The sequence below is a fragment of the Callorhinus ursinus genome, unplaced genomic scaffold (genome assembly GCF_003265705.2).
Source record: "Callorhinus ursinus isolate GAN/ISIS: 27379988/994484 unplaced genomic scaffold, GSC_fseal_2.0 scaffold25, whole genome shotgun sequence".
NCBI lineage: Eukaryota > Metazoa > Chordata > Mammalia > Carnivora > Otariidae > Callorhinus > Callorhinus ursinus.
In genome coordinates, this window is record NW_027397087.1 from 29,205,646 (window position 1) to 29,223,606 (window position 17,961).

The 17,961-nt window shown below is 42.0% G+C and overlaps 2 protein-coding genes across 6 annotated transcripts in view; one reads left to right on the top strand and one right to left on the bottom strand.

Moving 5' to 3' along the window:
* CIAO2A (cytosolic iron-sulfur assembly component 2A) overlaps positions 1–7,146 on the bottom strand; it is a 100,729-nt gene extending 93,583 nt beyond the window's left edge. For 2 of the 5 annotated variants that reach the window (XR_012373660.1, XR_012373659.1), the window contains exons 1-2: positions 6,846–7,146; positions 1,670–1,834 (exon numbers count right to left, since the gene is read on the bottom strand). Coding sequence is in view for 3 of the 5 variants with exons in the window: in XM_073877169.1 (XP_073733270.1) it covers positions 1,670–1,834; positions 6,846–6,969 (289 nt within the window). In the remaining 2 variants the exon portion in view is untranslated. Of the gene's footprint in view, positions 1–1,669; positions 1,835–6,811 lie in introns of all 5 variants that reach the window. The other 3 variants (XM_073877169.1, XM_025884303.2, XM_073877168.1) reach the window with 3 other exon arrangements.
* Positions 7,147–8,885: 1,739 nt separating this feature from the next.
* SNX1 (sorting nexin 1) overlaps positions 8,886–17,961 on the top strand; it is a 32,734-nt gene continuing 23,658 nt past the window's right edge. Inside the window, exon 1 of the mRNA XM_025884297.2 lies at positions 8,886–9,119. Coding sequence (XP_025740082.1) covers positions 8,961–9,119 — 159 coding nt within the window. The 5' untranslated portion in view covers positions 8,886–8,960. The remainder of the gene's footprint in view (positions 9,120–17,961) is intronic.

Consider the following 17,961-nt stretch of genomic DNA (forward strand, 5'->3'; position numbering starts at 1 on the left):
CAGTACTTCTGGTATCTGTTGATTCAGAAACTGTCCAATGACAAAAAAATAAGCATGCATTCAAAAATGCTTTTTCTAGGATGGAATATTAATAACCACAATATCATCGGGGGGCCTGGGTGGCTCAGTCGGTTAAGTGGCCAACTCTTGATTTTGGCTCAGGTTATGATCTCAAGGTCCTGGGATCCTGCCCTGCGGCAGGCTCCGTACTCAGCAGGGAGTCTGCTTGAGGATTCTCTCTCCTTCTGTCTCTCCCTTGGCTTATGTTCTCTCTCTCTCAAAAAATAAATAAATCTTAAAAATAAATAAATAACTACAATACTATTTATGGATTCATGGACCCTTTAGTCCCTCAAGATGTGGCCCATACGCTGGAAATCACTAACAGGGATCCCAGATCAACAAGTGAGAAGAGAAAAACAGTAACCACAAAAATGGAAGCAATAATAAAATATTTACTTTTCAATCGTTTTTATAAACTTATCTATTTTTAAAAAGATAATATATTCCCATACTTCAAAAACTTAAAAATATAAAAAGGTATACAGTAAAGTCTTCCTCCCACCCTGTCCCCAGCCTGCCCAGTTCCTACCACCAGTACCCACCCTCATCACAGCTGGCCATTTCTTATATATTCTTTGTGCATATACAATCAAATACAAATTTCTGTTTTTGCCCTTTTATACACAAATGTAGCAATATTATACTTGCTTTTATTTCTTAACAGTATGTCACAAAGATCCTTCCATACCAGTACACAGAGAGCTTTTTCATTCTTTTTCATACCTGTATAGCATTCCATTGTTAATATATACCATTGATGATTATTTCACCAATTCCCTACTGATGAACATTTGGTTTGAAATAAACTTCCTTTATCTTCTTTATTTTTATTTACTTATTTTTTAGATGGGGGGGAGAGGGGCAGAAGGAGAGGGAGAAAGAGAATCTTTAGGAGGCTCCACACCGAGCGTGGAGCCCGAGCAGGGCTCAATCCCACCACCCTGAGATCACGACCTGAGCAGGAATTAAGAGTCGACGCTTAACCGACTGAGCCACCCAGGCGCCCCTCCTTTATCTTCAAAGACATCTCTTGTAGATCTTACAGCTGACTACTCCAAAATATTGGGAATGCAGCCTCTCGAATAGAAAACTACCTCAAAAATACCCTCCCAAATAAAAAACTTAAAACAAAACAAAACAGAACTCTCCTACTAGGACTTATGGCCCATACTGCACTAAAGCCAACAGAGCAGCGAAAGGAAAAGAAGGTGATGGCAGCAGGGCTAGTCTGACAGCACCTACTCCAATCCCCAGAACTGAGGAGAGGACTGGCCCACACCCACTCTCTTAATTGTAGGTGTGTACCGGGAAGAAAAGCAGCATGGGGTAATTAAAGGAGATCTCACGTTTGGAGTCAGGGGACCTGGGTTTGAGCCTCAGCTTCATCATTTCCTGGCTATGTGATTCTGAGCAAGTCACTTAAACTCTCTGAGTCTTGGGTTCCTCATCTGGAAAATTCTCTCATAGGCTGTGAGGGCCACAGAGGATACACATTTGAAAAGACTCCGTGAACTATAAAGTGTGATACATGATTCTAATTGTTATTTTGGGTCACTATCAGTAAAATAATTTAGAATTAAAAATATATTTATATATGAAACCTTACCAATAAGGGTTGCCAAAGAGCAGTGAGGTACTGTTGGCGTGAACCTGATAATAACCAAATAGTCTTCTTCGTTTATCTCCTGAACCTCCACACTACTTTCTGTTATCACTTCCAGTTCTTCTAAAGTATTGGGCTTCTCTGGGTCCCGGATAGTTCGAATCAAATCTAAAGAATCATCAGAGACAAGGTATTATGTTAAAACATGAATATTCTCAATAAGGATGACTTTGCCAGTCCTAATCCAAACACGGACTGCTTTTTTTTTTGAACCAAATATTACAGTAACTGCCCAGATTTCTCACAGAAATTTCCATGACTAGTTTCCTTTTGAGAAAACTGTTTTCTTGGATTCTTATTAGATCATAACCAGTTTCTTGGATCCAACATTACAGAGAGAACATAAGAATGACAAGAGTGTCATAGAAGCTAAAGGGGAAGAACTAACTTAGAGCTTGGGAGACTGCGGTATCAGGATTTATGAAAGTCAAATCTGAATCAAGCCTTTAAAAATTTCAATATTTGACATTTAAGGTGAAGGAAAGAAAAGGAAAAGAAGTTTAGGGGCTCCTGGCTGTCTCAGTCAGCAATGCATATAGTTCTTGATCTTGGGGTCATGAGTTTGATCCCCATGTTGGGTATAGAGATTACCTAAGAAAAAAATTTTTTTAATTAAAAGAATGTTGAGTCTGCCTGGAACCCAGCATAAGTGAGGATATAAGAGTTTGGGCCAGGGGCACCTGGGTGGCTCAGTTGTTAAGCGTCTGCCTTCGGCTCAGGTCATGATCCCAGGGTCCTAGGATCGAGCCCCGCATTGGGCTCCCTGCTCAGCGGGAAGCCTGCTTCTCCCTCTCCCACTCCCCCTGCTTGTGTTCCTGCTCTCTCTGTCTCTCTCAAATAAATAAATAAATAAATCTTAAAAAAAAAAAAAAAAAAAGAGTTTGGGCCAGACCATCAAGGATCTTTTACAGTCAGCCACAGTCAATAGGGAATCCTCAAGAGGTTCTGAACGAGGGAGGAACAGGGACAGCATAACACTGTCAGCTGGGAACTCATCCACTGGCTGGTAGACTCAGCGCTAAGAGCAAAGCCGGGGATACCAGCTGAAAACGCTGGGCCCAAAACAGGCACATGACAACAGTAATGGAGAGGAGGGGACAGATGGAGAAGTAATTTCAGCAGCAGAATCAACAGAATTTGACAATTGTTTAGATGTAGGAGACAAGGAAAGGGAAAAAGGAAGATGACTCAGATTTTAAGTCTGTCTGGGAGAACACTGACAGAATGAAAAAAAAACCTGGAGAACACAGGAAGAAAGTTGGGTGGGGGCTGGGGCAACTGGGTTCAATTTTATACATAATGATTTTGAGGTGCTTAAGGGGCAACCCGATGGGATAGTCCAGCAAATACTGAACTGTGACATAAGGTTTAAGAGAGCACCAAGGCTAAACACATGAAAAGATGCTCAACATCACTCATCATCAGGGAAATGCAAATCAAAACTACAATGAGAGATCACCTCACACCTGTCAGAATGGCTAAAATAAAAAACAGAAGAAACAAGTGTTGGCAAGGATGTGGAGGAAAAGGAACCCTGTGCACTGTTGGCGGGAATGCAAACTGGTACAGCCACTGTGGAAAACAGTATGGAGGTTCCTCAAAAAGTTAAAAACAGAACTAGCCTACACTCCACTAATTGCACTACTGGGTATTTACCTAAAAAATACAAAAACACTAATTCAAAGGGATACATACATGACTATGTTTGTAGCAGCATTATTTATAATAACCAAGATATGGAAGCAGCCCAAGTACCTATCAATTGATGAATTTATGAATATATCTGATATATATGTGATGGAATAGTATTCAACCATAAAAAAGAATGAAGTCTGGGAGCCTGGGTGGCTCAGGTCATGATCCTGGAGTCCCGGGATCGAGTCCCGCGTCGGGCTCCCTGCTCGGCGGGGAGTCTGCTCCTCCCTCTGACTCCCCCCTCTCGTGCTCTATCTATCTCATTCTCTCTCTCAAATAAATAAATAAAATCTTTAAAAAAAAAAAAAGAATGAAGTCTTACCATTTGCAAGGACATGAATAGAGCTAGAGCGTATAATGTTAAGCAAAACAAGTCAAAGACAAATACATGATTTCACTCATATGTGAAATTTAAGAAATGAAACAAATGAACAAAGGGAAAAAAAGAGACAGACAAACCAAGAAACCGAATTTCAACCGTAGAGAACAAACTGATGATTATCAGAGGAGAGGTGGGTGGAGGAACAGGTGAAATAGATGAAGGGTTTTAAAAGTACACTTAGGATGAGCACTGAGGAACATACAGAATTGTGAATCATTATATTGTACACCTGAAGCCAAAAAATGCTGTATGTTAACGATACTGGAATTAAAATAAAAAAATTAACCAAAAAGAGAGAGAGAGAGTAACAAAGCTAGAGTGGTTCTTGAACCCATGGGATTCGCAAAGAATGAGCAGAACAGTTTTCCAACCTTGGGTGAACAATGGAATCATCAGGACTGCTTTAAAAACAAAACAAAAATTGATGTCTAAGCCCTACTCCCAAAGATCCTGACTTAATTGGGATTTGTAGTATGGGCTGGACTTAAAAAATTCCTCAGGTTGTTCTTATGGGCAGCTCAGTTTGAAAACCACTAATGTAAAGGGAGAGACCCAAGAACAGACCTGTGGGAAGCACCTAATTTAGGGATCAGAAGAAGAAAGAAAAGCAAGAAGCAGAGATGGAAGCAGGGGGAGGTTAACAACATTAAATGCAGCAGAAAAATTCAAAATGATGAGAGCTGAAACAGGTCTTTGGATTTGTTACCCAGAAGATCACCTACAAGAAAGCAGTTTCAGTAGAGAGATGAGGACAGAAGCCAGCTTGCAAAAGGGGAAATGAGAAGGAACTGCAAATGCAGTCCTAGGGCTTTGGCAGGGAAGGGAAGGGCAAAGAACCAATAGTGGGTTTAGAAAAAGCTAGAACAATGACAAGGGTAAGGGAAACTTGAGTAAGTTTTATAGCCCAAGGGAAAGGATCAAATAGAGGAAGTGAGACTGAAAGTATAGGGGGGAAGATGGGGGACTCGTATAATAAGCAGAAGGGAATGAGACCAAGGATGTGGGAGCCTGGGCTGGCCTTGGAGAGGGCAAGATTTCCTTCTTACTCTGAGGTTGTGGAAAAATATGGAAAAGGAGAACAACAGACAAATGGTGAGGTAGAAAGGAGAGCAGAGGGAATCCACATAGGAGGGGCTTTGATGTTCTCCAGCCTGAGGTTTTGTTCTATTATTGATAGCACCCCTGTAATCAGAAATGCTACTGGGAAAAACAAATCAATCAAACTCCACCTTCTCCCCAACCACTCCTGCACTTATTACTTGATTAGCCACAGAATCTGAAAATGAAGGCAGGAAAGAAAAGACAAATCTTCTTCACAAGGCTCTGTCACCATGCGGCTCAGGGAAACACGGCTTTTTAAAAGATTTTATTTATTTATTTGACAGAGAGAGACACAGCGAGAGAGGGAACACAAGCAGGGGGAGTGGGAGAGGGAGAAGCAGGCTTCCCGCCGAGCAGGGAGCCCGATGCGGGGCTCGATCCCAGGACCCTGGGATCATGACCTGAGCTGAAGGCAGATGCTTAAATGACTGAGCCACCCAGGTGCCCCTGCATTGATATTCTTTATACATTTAAATGTATAAATGTCAGGATCCAGTTCTGACCTGGTATCTAAAATAATTTTTGACCACACTTCCACCCTTTACCACCTCTATCCTGAAGCTCCACCTATCTGCCATTATCTAACATGTTCCTTTGTCACCTCCATACTTTTGCTCCCTTTTCTTAGTACGCCTTCTACCCTCCAAATATCCAGAGCATACTTACACTTCAAGGCCTAACTCAAGTGACTCCTCCTTAAGTTTTTCCAGATCCCCCATTCAGAGATTACTCTCTCTCCTTCCTCTGAATTTCTCTATCTCTTATTCAGGTTGATGGCTTTCTACTGCATAAAATAAAAAATAGTATATTTTTGCATATATAGGTCTCCCTCGATATAAACTTTAGAACAAGAATCATCTCTCTTCCAAAGCTGTATCCCCAAGCACCCTTCTGTCCTGAGATGCTGTAGAAAGAAGTCTGATAGTACAGGAATGTGTCCATTTTGTGGAGATCATTCTACTCATAATCATCTAGCTGGGGTTAAGTCCTGCCTCTAGTAAGAGAGGGGTAAATTAGATTGGCTCCAAAGATCTTTTCCAACCCTGGCCTCCTTCTCCTGGTCCCTAATCCTTGCCCACATTTTATTTGTATTCTTTGGTTAGATCTTTCACCCGCAGTCAGCAGGAACAGCTGAACGGTAGTTAGAGCCAGTCTTTTTAGTTTTCAAAAGCAATACTACATAAGTCCAAAAACAGGGAGTCATAAGGCAATTGTGAAATGGTGTAAAGTGCACAAAGTTTGGAATCAGAAGACATGGGCTTGGTTTTTGCCGTTTCTTTACTGGCAGTGTGACCTTCGGGTAGCTGTTTAACCATTTTAAACCTTTGTTTTCTCATCTGTACAATGACGCTGGTCCCAGGAGTTTAAACAATGTATGTGATTGTGTGTGCGTGCGTGTGTGTGTGTGTGTGTATGTATTCGTTTTTGCACTGCTCGCTTGGCTGTGATAAGAAACTAAAAGTTCGAGGCCCGGGTACGGGGAGCCGGGTTTGTCCTCTTCTCTCGGGGACCTCTGCTTTTTTTTTTGCACAAGAGAGCGACTGTGCCCTTAGGCCGGTCCCCAACTCGTTAGTCACCCAGGGGCTAGAGGACGCAAGGAAAGAGACAAGTAGTGCAATCAGTCCAGCTCTGCTTCCTAACCAAGCACCCTAAATGCCTGCTCTGCCCAGAAATCTTGAAAAGGCCAGTAGGGCGTGGGGCAGACAAGGGAAATGAAGCGTTTAAGACCCCCAGGTTCGGCTTGCCCCAGGTTTAGGAAGAGCCCGGGTCCTAGAAAGATCCACATTCCTGCGTGACTCAGGACCCCGGAGAAACGGCTTCCCAAGCTTCGAACGAGACCCAGCAAAAACCGGAGTCTCCACCCCCAGCCCTCAGGTAAGATCCCCGTTACCCTCATCTCCACGTACAACGCCAAACGCTGTCCTGGGTAAAATTAGTTACCATAAACCTCTAGCGCTTTTTCTTCCATGATCCGGGGCTGCCGGGCAGCTCCCCGCTCAAAGAGGCCGGAGAGCCACAGGACTCTGCTCAGCGTCCAGGAGAGCAGCCCGGACACCCGCTCCATCCTCACGCTCCGCCATCCCTGGCGACTGTCCCATCCGAGCCACCGTCTCTCAGCAGCTGGCCTCGCGATTTATCAACTTCCTGGTCTTCAAATGGGCCAAGACAAGCCTAAAGGCCCAGGAGAGCAGAAAATAGGCGGGGCCTGACAGTAGCGCGGAGGACCTAGGGAAGGGCCCCGCGAAGACCACAAGCCCCAGCATGCTTTGCTCGGTTTCGGCGGGACAAGAGAAAAAAAAAAATTCCTCCCAGCACGTGAGGTGCATTGCGTGCTGGGACCAAGGGGCAAAGAGATGTATTCTGGGATTTGTAGTCTATATCGGGTAAGTAGGGGTAGGTAACGGTCTGTTACCCGCCACTGTTCGCCTCATTCAGCGCTCTCGATAAGCTGAAAATGAATCCTGAAGAGGTAGGGGAAGGAAGATCTTGCTTTTGGTGGAGGAGCGTGTGCAAGGACAATCTACTGTTATTTCTCTGAGGGAGCCGCTTCCAGCCAGTTTTCTTACTTCCTAGTCACGCCGGAAGTGAGTTTCCGTTGCCGTGAAACGGAAGGTCTTGGTAGTCCACTGAAGTTGGCTAGGAGTCGCGGGGAAAGAGAGGGCTTTTTGATTTTCTCGCCTCAGGGGGACTCAGGCCAGCACAGTTCCCCGCTACGAGCTGCATATTTCTGTCGGTCGCCTTCAGAGACAACTTAGAACGAAAGGCCTTTCCTCGTGCCCAGGATATCCAGTAGTGACATACTGGAAATTGTCATCCTAAAAAGAATGTCTTAAGTCCTCTGGTGTTCGTGGCTGTGATGAATGCCAGGAACAAGGTTGATGATGTTGGTTTTATCCATCCATCCCTCCAAGTTTCAGACATTTACTGGCCACTTACTTTGCCAGACTTGGTGTATAGGCACCGAGAATACGAAGATAGGAGGCGGCCCCTGCCCTCAAACAGCTCATAGACCTGTGAGGAAACCAATCCCTGATGTTGAGGAATTAGCAATTAGAAACAAACCTTTTATCAGACTTGATTCCAAATGTCATCTCTTCTATATTGAAAAGAAAGTTAGGGTCATTTTGCTGAATTACCCTATGCTAACATATCCCGTTTATCTTTAAACTTTTATTGTCTGGCTGATTTAGACTTAAGGCTCACCAGACAACAAGTGAATAGTTTAGGTCCCAGGAAAATTGTGTTCCGAATTTATGAATTTCCCTGCTATCTGTTCCACTCCACTCCACAGCAATGAAGAGGATAACCCCAACTTCCTTGTAACCAAAGTTAGGGCACTGAGGTCTCACCTCCTGTGAGGCCTCCCTACATCTCCAAGCATAACTGATACCCTCTTTCACTGTGCTCCCAGAGACATCACAGCACTGAACACGTTGAATTTGTTCATTTTCATGCCTGTCTCCCTCAAGTGCCTAGTGGGTCGGGAGCTTATTTCTGTATTTCAAACGCATGGTAGGGTGCCAGGCACACAATAGATGTTCTATATATTTCTTGAATTAACTTAATGTTGTCCAAAGAATAAATGGTGAAACTTTGCTGCCGCCTGTTGAGAGACCTCAATCAAAAATATTTACTGAATCTCAATGAGAGCACTGTCTTGGCATAGGTAGGTAGCATGTAGAGGAGTTCTCAAACTCCTTTATTCGAACATCTTGAGGCTGTTGGCTAAAGCTATCCAGAACAGAAAGGGCCCTAGGAATCTGAGCAGCCCCTACCTAGCTCTTCCTTTTCTGCTACACTCCCCGCCTTGGTTAAGACGCCAGCGTCACGAAGTCGGGCTCGGATTTGTTGGGTAGGAGCTTTGGGCTGGAGCGTTGGACCGCCCGGCCCCGCCCCCAGCGGCCAGGCCCCGCCCGCCCCCGAGCCCCCGCCCTGTGCGTCCCGCGGGGTTGGTCACGACGATCCCACTCCTCGTTCCTCTGGAACGTTTTGCTCGCGGCGCTCTCTCTCTCTCTATAAAGTTGTTGTTGCGGCTTCCGCCGCGGGTGGAGGAAGATGGCGTCGAGTGGTGGTGGCTGTAGCGCTTCGGAGAGACTCCCTCCCCCTTTTCCCGGCCTGGAGCGGGAGTCCGAGGGGGCGGCCGGGGGGTCAGAACCCGAGGCTGGGGACAGCGACACCGAGGGGGAGGATATTTTCACCGGCGCCGCGGTGGCCGTGAGTTCGCACCCTTCGGGGCGGGCGGGCGCCCCAGAGGGAAGAGAGGCCAAGTGAGGGTCGAGGAAGCTGGGCAGAATGGGCCCGACGAGACCCTGCGTTGGTGACGGTAGTCGCGGCTTGGGAGCCTTAATGAGTAGCAAGATGTTAGGGGCCCGACTCCCAGGGGGCAGACGGTGAGGAGCGAGGGGTGTGGTGGCTTCTCCACCCAGGTCCCTGACAGCGAAGAGATGCCCAGGCCGGCATTTGGCCCTGCCGTGTGGTGACCCCAAGGACCCAGGGGTTGTTTTGTGGTCGTTTCCTGGCGGCCTGATTTATTGGTCAAGATAAGGAAATGGGATACAGACTTTTCTTTCCTTAACCTTACTGCTCCTAGGATCAGTAGTGTTATCTGAAGTGGCTCAGGACCTTGACCCGCCCACAAATCCTTTCATTAGCTCAAAACTTACCGTTAATTACCAAAGGCTCATTGTGGATCTGGTTTATAAGGGTTAAGTTGACTCCTCTGATCTCTAAGGAAGATCCTGCCAGAAGTCCGTTGAAAAAAAGGCCCTGCCAGATAAATCACTACATAGATGACAAGCTTTGTCCTTTTTAAAGAGCTGTATTAAAATGCCTAAGTACCTCTGTGGGATTAAATCTCTAAACGTGAGGAGGAAATGGTGTTTCCCTTAGTAATATCGAGGTTTCTAATAAGAGGTGTTGGGGGAGAGACTGATTTTATAGGTGGAATGTGAAAAATCAATAATCAGTTCTGGAACCAGTGGAGATGTTTTGGGTTGTTTTATAAGAATACTGACTCATACGACTTGGTACAGTTCATTCCAGGTTGAAAACTTCTTCAGTGCTAGGTCTGTGAATTTATGTACTATTCTATCTCAGATAATACTTCTCTTTGTAGTACCTATTTCAGTATATAAGTGACTAAATAAGACAGCTTGAAATTCTTTATGTAGCATGTGTCTGAAAAAGGTTGAGGCTTGTTTCATGTATGTCAGAAAGAGGCTAAGTTTCTAGGAAATATCTTTGGTGACATCTTTAGAATTTTCCCTGTACTGTATTCGGGAATGGAATTCATAATCCCAGCCCAAAAAGTACTTGTTGACGCTAATATAACCGCTTAAAACTGTCTGATGAAGTCTCTGTTATTCTAAGAAATAACTCTTGCTGCTAATTTAGTCTTTCTGTTTCTCACTTAAAACAAATTTTTGGTCTTTTCCTTTGGTACTTCTCCCATAAGTCATGGAGAAGAGCTGTTAATAACTACTGGGATGAAAAAAAAAATAACTACTGGGATGGTAGATATTCAGACCAAATATCTGAAAATAGACACTCTGACATTGAAAGTGATTGGTCACGTAGGCAAATGATGATTTATTTTCAAAAAGGGCCCTGATAGGGTGAGGAGTTGTTTTGTAGAGTTTTCTAAAAGAAGTTGGAGAGGCTGTGACTTGATTGATCTCAGATTACTTTACAGAGGCATCAGTACTTCTCTCTTATAAGACTGTGTGGAAGTACTTTGCCTAATTTCCAACCAAAGAGAGGAGGAAGGAGTCAGAATGAACTTGTTCTACCACAGAAAGCGTGATTATTTTTAGTTAGATTTTGATCCAGGAAAATTGAGTTGCTGGGGAAACTAAAATGCCACCTGTAAGCCATTTTTTTAGCTGCCTGTTCTGATGTTAATCTTCAGGAAGCCACGACTCCACTATTTCTCACTAGTTAAACTGTGAATTTCTTGTTTAAAAGCCATTGAATACAAATTATATTCCAATAAATGTTTTAGTTGTGAGCCTGTGTAAGAGGTTAGGGGATTGCAGTGCTTCTGTGTCTTAAGGAGTAACATTGAAGAATAAAATAAGAACAAGGGCTTTGAAGGCTGATTTAAATCCATCCAGGTTCTGTTACTTGGGCAAGGTACTTAATTACTCTGTATGGTTTCCTCACCTGTAAAATGTGAATAATAGCATTTACGCCCACCATTATTATACGGATTAAATTCAAATATCTGTGAAACACTTGAGCATTGTAAACTGTAATTATGCTAAGAATGAAAGAACCCACAGAATCTAGTAATGGATTAGAAAAATTATATTTATTAACCCTAAAAATGGTTAATATAGTTTATCAAAATCAAACTAGTAATTGATTGATTTGATTAAAAATCATCAAAGTAGGCACTTAATGACTTCAGTGGCATCTTATTAAGTTTACCTTCATATTGTATTTTGATGGGTGTTGGAGGCAGAGGGAGGGGTATTAAAAAATTGGGAAGCTGAGGCATGTAAAATTTAAAATAATTTATGGTATGCATGTAATTTCCTGGACATTGATGTTATAGCTGCTGTTGTTAATCATCCCATCTGCTCTCTTTTAGGGCCCAAGAGGCTTTGTTAATACAGTAATAAAAGTATGATTTATAATCAGAGGGGCGCCCATGATATGCATTTCAGAATCTACAAACCAGTTACATGAAAGGGATAGACTGAAGTTAAAAGGATTATTAAAACAAATCTGAATATTAAAAAGATTATTAAAACAAATCTGAAAGCATTGCCTTAAGATTGAAAACCAGCTGGGAAATATCTTAAGATATTTTTAGAATATATATAAATTATATATATAATGTTATATATAAATTATGTTAAAAATTTTAGACTAAATGGCGTACATATTTTTGTGCCTCATTTAACTTCAGTGGTCTTACTTGCATACTTACACTGAATGATAGAGTTGAAGCAAGTTCTTTATTTGCCCTCCCAGGAATTCTTATATGCCCATCTCTTTTTAGCAGTATGCCAGGACCACAATTAGATATGCCCTTTAAATGAAAGAGAACTGCAGAGGCCTTTCTCATGCTAAGAGGAAGGAGGAAAAGTGATAACTTCAGATTTTCGCCAAATCTGGTAACTACTTCCGATGATCTATCAGACCAATTAGAATTTTTTCCCACTACTCTTAATCTTGAATTGAAACCCTAGTAATTACAGAAATGGCTAGAAAAAATAAAATAGGGGCGTGCCTGGGTGGTTCAGTTGGTTAAGTGTCCAACTCTTGATCTCAGGGTTGTGAGTTTAAGCCCCTCATTGGGCTCCACTCCCAGTGTGAAGACCACTTAAATTTAAAAAATTAAATAGAAGTAGGGGCACCTGGGTGGCTCAGTTGGTTAAGCGACTGCCTTTGGCTCAGGTCATGATCCTGGAGTCCCGGGATCGAGTCCCACAGCGGGCTCCCTGCTCAGCAGGGAGTCTGCTTCTCCCTCTGACCCTCTTCCCTCTCGTGCTCTCTGTCTCTCATTCTCTCTCTCTCAAATAAATAAATAAAAGCTTTAAAAAAATAAAATAAAATAAATAAAAAATTAAATAGAAGTAAAAAATAGAATAAAGAAGAAACAGCAGGGAACTTGAAAAAGTCATATGTCGGGTGCCTGGGTGGCTCAGTGGGTTAAACGGCTGCCTTCGGCTCAGGTCATGATCCCAGGGTCCTGAGATTAAGCCCCACATCGGGCTCCCTGCTCCGCGGAGAGCCTACCTCTCCCTCTCCCTCTGCCTGCTGCTCTGCCTACTTGTGCTCTCTATCTCTGTCAAATAAGTAAATAAAAAAAGAAAAGTCAGATGTTGAATAGTCTTTGATTAATAGTTATTTACATATTCTCACTGGTGTTAAAGACAAAAGAATAATATAACTTTTATTGGTATTCAGAAGTCATGGATAGCAAGTGGCTTCTGATTGACTATTGGATATATATATAGGCATTTTAATGCTCAGCTCAAATTGTAAACCAGTTTCACTTCTAATAAGTTTAGGTTTTCTTTTCTTGAAGTACATAGAATCATTAATTTCTTGATCATAGAATTGTACTAGCAGTTAACCTATCATTCAGGGTTATGCAGGAAAAGCTAACAATTAGTTACAGAGCACTTTTGGAGGTAGAGGGATGAGAAAAGACTTAAAGATGACTAATAAGAACTCAACTTAAAAATTTATTTAAAATTAGGGCGCCTGGGTGGCTCAGATGGTTAAGCGTCTGCCTTCGGCTCAGGTCATGATCCCAGGGTCCTGGGATCGAGCCCCACATCAGGCTCTTGGCTCAGCGGGGAGCCTGCTTCTCCCTCTCCCTCTGCCTCTCTCCCTGCTCGTGCTCTCTCTCCCTCTCTATCTCTGTGTCTCAAGTGAATAAATAAAATCTTAAAAAAATTTATTTAAAATTAGAGTTTGGGGCTTATAGGAGAAGCAATAAAGGTTGCAGTCAGATTTCTGGCTTCTGTAGGGAGTTGCTGCTCTTTGCTTTTTCAGGTGTTAGGGTAGTTCTCATGACTTAGCCATTTGTGATTTGGTTGGGAGGAGGGAGAGGAAAAAGAACACTCCAATTTCTCTTGGTCCTCAAAGCTTCTCAGCACTCTTGAGTAACTGTTGGCATAGATAAATCATGAGTAGTTCATAGTTAGTAGAGCAAATAACCATAAGTATCTCATCTCCAGGAAAAGCCTGTTGTTCAACTTTTTCTGGCTTATTCTCTTGCTTAGTCAAGTGGACAGCTGGGGCTTCATTCTGCTTTCAGAGCAGATTTGAACTGGGTTTCTTTTTCAAAATGGAAGTTAGTGCACTCATTAGAACTCTGATCCTTCTGCAGTTTTCTGGGTCCTTCTAAGTTATATTAGTTTGAAACCTAAAAAGTTTAGTAGGGAAATTACATCATAGAATTCAGTAGATTGTAGCTAAATCTTGGTAGACCATGGTGTGCCCTTTCACTTTGAAGTCTCTCATTTTCCCCACCCTCCCCTTTTCTATTTTCATTAGTCTTAGAGGGACTATCCTAGAGGTTTTTTACCTTTTTGTGTCACGGACCAATTAGCAGTCCAATGAAGCCTATGGATACATTCTCAGAATGTTTTTACGTGTATAAAATACGTAAGATTACAAGGAAACCAATTACACAGAAATGCAGTTAGCAAAACATTAAAACAATTTTTATGTTTGTAATATGTGCTTTTTAATACTTTACCTGGTAAGATCTAAGGATAGTTATAACTACCATAATTAAAAAAAAAATAGAGACGACTATAAATGATACTTTGAGAACTGTAACAATTGTGATGTCAAATAAAAATAATTTCTGTTATAGTGTCAAATACTGCTATTGCTATTGTGGTTTGTTGGCTATCTTTGTAATTGAAAAAAATGCTGAATTTCAGTTAGAAATTAGTGAAAATGAAATTGTAACTTTTTAAAAATATATATGTATTTTTAATTACTTTTTTTAAGATTTTTTTTTTATTTATTTGACAGAGACAGAGAGGGAACACAAGCAGCGGGAGTGGGAGAGGGAGAAGCAGGCTTCCCGCCGAGCAGGGAGCCTGATGTGGGGCTCGATCCCAGGACCCTGGGATCATGACCTGAGCCGAAGGCAGACGCTTAACGACTGAGCCACCCAGGCCCCCCAGTGAAATTGTAACTTTATTCCCATCTAAGTTCCTAGACACCTCCTGAATTCCATGTCTCATGGACCCCAAGATAATAACCCCTACTTGAACTCCTTTAGCTGTGAAGAGGGGTAAAATTGTGAAGTCCTTTGGGTTAATTGAATATTTAACCAGTTCGTAGAGTAAGATGCACCCTATTCCCAAATTTAATGGACACTAAATTCCATTCTCCCAAGCGCAGAAGCTTTTAGTGCATCTGTGCCATTTTTGAAACGTGGCCGTGGCGTGGGAAAGGAGTCACTGCCAGTGGTAAGTAAAATAATTGCCCCCTCCCTAAGATATCCACCTCCTAATCCCAGAAGCTGTGAATGTATTCCGTTACAAAGCAAAGGAGGATTAAGGTTGAAGATGGAATTAAGGTGGCTAATCAGTTGACCCTAAGGTAGAGAAATTAGCCTGGGTTATCTGAGTGAGCCCAGTGTAATCACAAGGATCCTTTAAAAATGGAAGAGTGTCAGAGAGTGACTGTGGAAATGAGTACCCACAGAAGAAAGGCACAGAGAGATGCAACACTGTTGGTTTTGAAAATGGTGGAAGTAGGCGGTGAGCCAAGACATGTGGATCGCTTTTAGAAGCTAGACGATCAAAGCAACAGATTCTCCCATAGAACCTCCACAAAAGAACATAGCCATGGTGACACATTGATTTTAGCCCAGTGAGACCTGTATTAACTTCTACAGAACTATTAGATAATACATTTGCATTGTTTAAGCTGTTAAATTTATGATAATTTTGTGTTGCGGCGGCGATAGAAAACGAATACACCACCCCACTTAGCTTATTTTTCCGTAGAAGTAAATGTGGCAAATAGAACAGTATTTCATGCCAAGGTCTTCCAGGTTGATTTTTAAAGACTTTGTGACTGCCCTGTTATCTAGGTATAACTTCTGGGCATGACTTTTTCCTAATTGTCCTTGCCTTGTTACATTAGTATGACCACACAATTCTGTAGCTCTGTCTTGCCTTACTAAATTATATTAATTTTTCGCCAGAAGGTGAGTACCCTAGTTCTCCAGAAGCACAGTGTTACCTTAGCTTTTAATTTGGATTCACCTCTCTGAATGCAGTTGAGAATTTTTAACAGTACTACCCTTTTGAGGTCCCTTGAATAATGCAAGGATTCTGCATAGAGCAAAGAGCAGTTGAGCAACATAAGGAAGAATCACAACTCAATAACCTAAAGGGAGGTTACGCAGAATCAGAGTCATACTTTTCGGGACTAAATGGGTATGTTCAGCTATGAAGGATAGCAAACCCAAGTCTGTCCTTCCCTGAGCTAAGAACATTGCGTTAGTGGCCTGGCCTCATGGTTTGGGGCTGGTAATTGGTGGGGAATACCTGTTTGCTCTTAACACAAGTGCTCTCGCTGTAGCTCTTTCTAGTGCCTCTCTGAGAGATTAGGCTGTCTGTGTGCCTCGTAATTATAAACAGAAATACTTGAACTTTTAAATAGGCTTATCAGTGGAACCACCTGCTAGAATTAACAGCCAAAAGGAGTCAGCAAGGGTTGGATATCCTAGCCTAGGATTCTGTCACTAAAGAAAGTATGCCTCCTTTATTTTAGAAAAGGGGGCAGGAGAGGGTGGCAGGATACGGGGAAGTAGGCAGGGCTATAATTTGCTTTACTAACTATATCACAAACATAGTGTTTTCATCATAGAAAATAGTTTTATCTGTTGCCTAGAAATTTAGCTCCCTTTAAATAGATGGATAGTTTTGTGATGTACTGGCAATTCAGAGATTTTTTTTTTTAAATATGAACTATAAGCAAAGGTTATTTTTAGTATTGATTTTGCAACTCAGTAAAATCAGTGTGCCTCTTCCTTTCCCCCAGGATGAGTCCTTCCTGAAACTTAACTGTTGATTTAAAATTAGCTTTTTATGTTTCACTTTTTTAAGTAGGCACCACACCTAGCATGGCGACAACCCTGAGATCAAGACCTGAAGTGAGATCAAGAGTCAGACGCTTAACCATCTGAGCTGCCCAGGTGCCCCCAAATTAGCTTTTTAATATAAATTAATAATACTGATTAATTTTTTTAATCTTGGGCAAAACATACCAAATGTGTTATAAAGCCCAGATATATATTTATTTTGATGATAAGCTATTGTTATAGACTCTAGTCTCATGGAAGACTTGTTTTCTATTAACAGTTTTGTGTGAATGTAGGATACTTTGTCCATTTCTTATATGTAAAAATAGTTATCAGGGGTGCCTAGGTGGCTCAGTTGGTTGGGCATCTGCCTTTGGCTCAGGTCATGGTCTCAGGGTCCTGGGATCAAGCCCTGTGTCAGGCTCCCTGCTCAGCGGTGAGTCTACTTCTCCCTCTCTTGCTCTCACTCACTCTCAAATAAATAAAAATCTTTAAAAAAAAATAGTTCTTGGCTTTTACCGAATCTGATTTTAAGTAAAACTTGAGAATGTTATGCCTCAAAGACCAATTGTGTGCTGGGTACTTCCCAGCCTAAAGAAATAAGCTTAGCTTGTCCAACGCCAATCCAAAGTATTCATCTGAAAATAAATTTGCTAAGGCCCCAAATAAAACAGATGTGAAAAGAGATAAAGTTGGGGAGGGGTACTGTACAGTATGCCTGAGAGAGCATTATGTAAGAAACTTAGGTAAACTTAGGTATACTTATGCAAGGAAAGTGTACATCTAAGTGCTGACTCAGCATAGAAAAATAAGCAAAGTACATCATATACTTATGCAAGGAAAGTGTACATCTAAGTGCTGACTTAGCATAGAAAAATGAGCAAAGTACATCAAGACAAGTCACAGGGGTTCAAATGGCCAGTAAACATGTGGAAATAAGACTTTTTACCAGTCAACCTGGCAAAGATTTTTTAAAAGAAAGAATTTGGGGTACCTGCCTGGCTCAGTCAGTAAAGCACATGACTCTTGATCACAGGGTTGTAAATTCAAGCCCCATGTTGGGTGTAGAGATTACTTAAAAATCTTGAAGAAAAAAAGAGAGAGAATGCTTAATGTTACTGTGGGTGCAGCACTCTTACATATTGGGGGTAGGGGGGTGTAAATTGGTGGTGTTTCTGGAAGTCAGCGGAGGCTTTAAAATTTTATGTCCAATAATTCTACTTAAGAATCTATCCCAAGGAAATACTCAGAGTGGACTTACATATAGGGATGAACATCATAGCATTATTTGTGATGATAAAAACCTGGAAACTGTAAATGTCCATCTTTAGGGAGATGACTGTGTTGTGGTGTACCCATACAATAGAGAGTTAAATCACTAAAAGTGTGATTTTTATCCAACTCTTGATGACATGGAAAAAAGGCTTAGATGGTGGGGGTGCTGGGGAACAGAATACAAAGCTTTATACACATAGAAGATTAAAT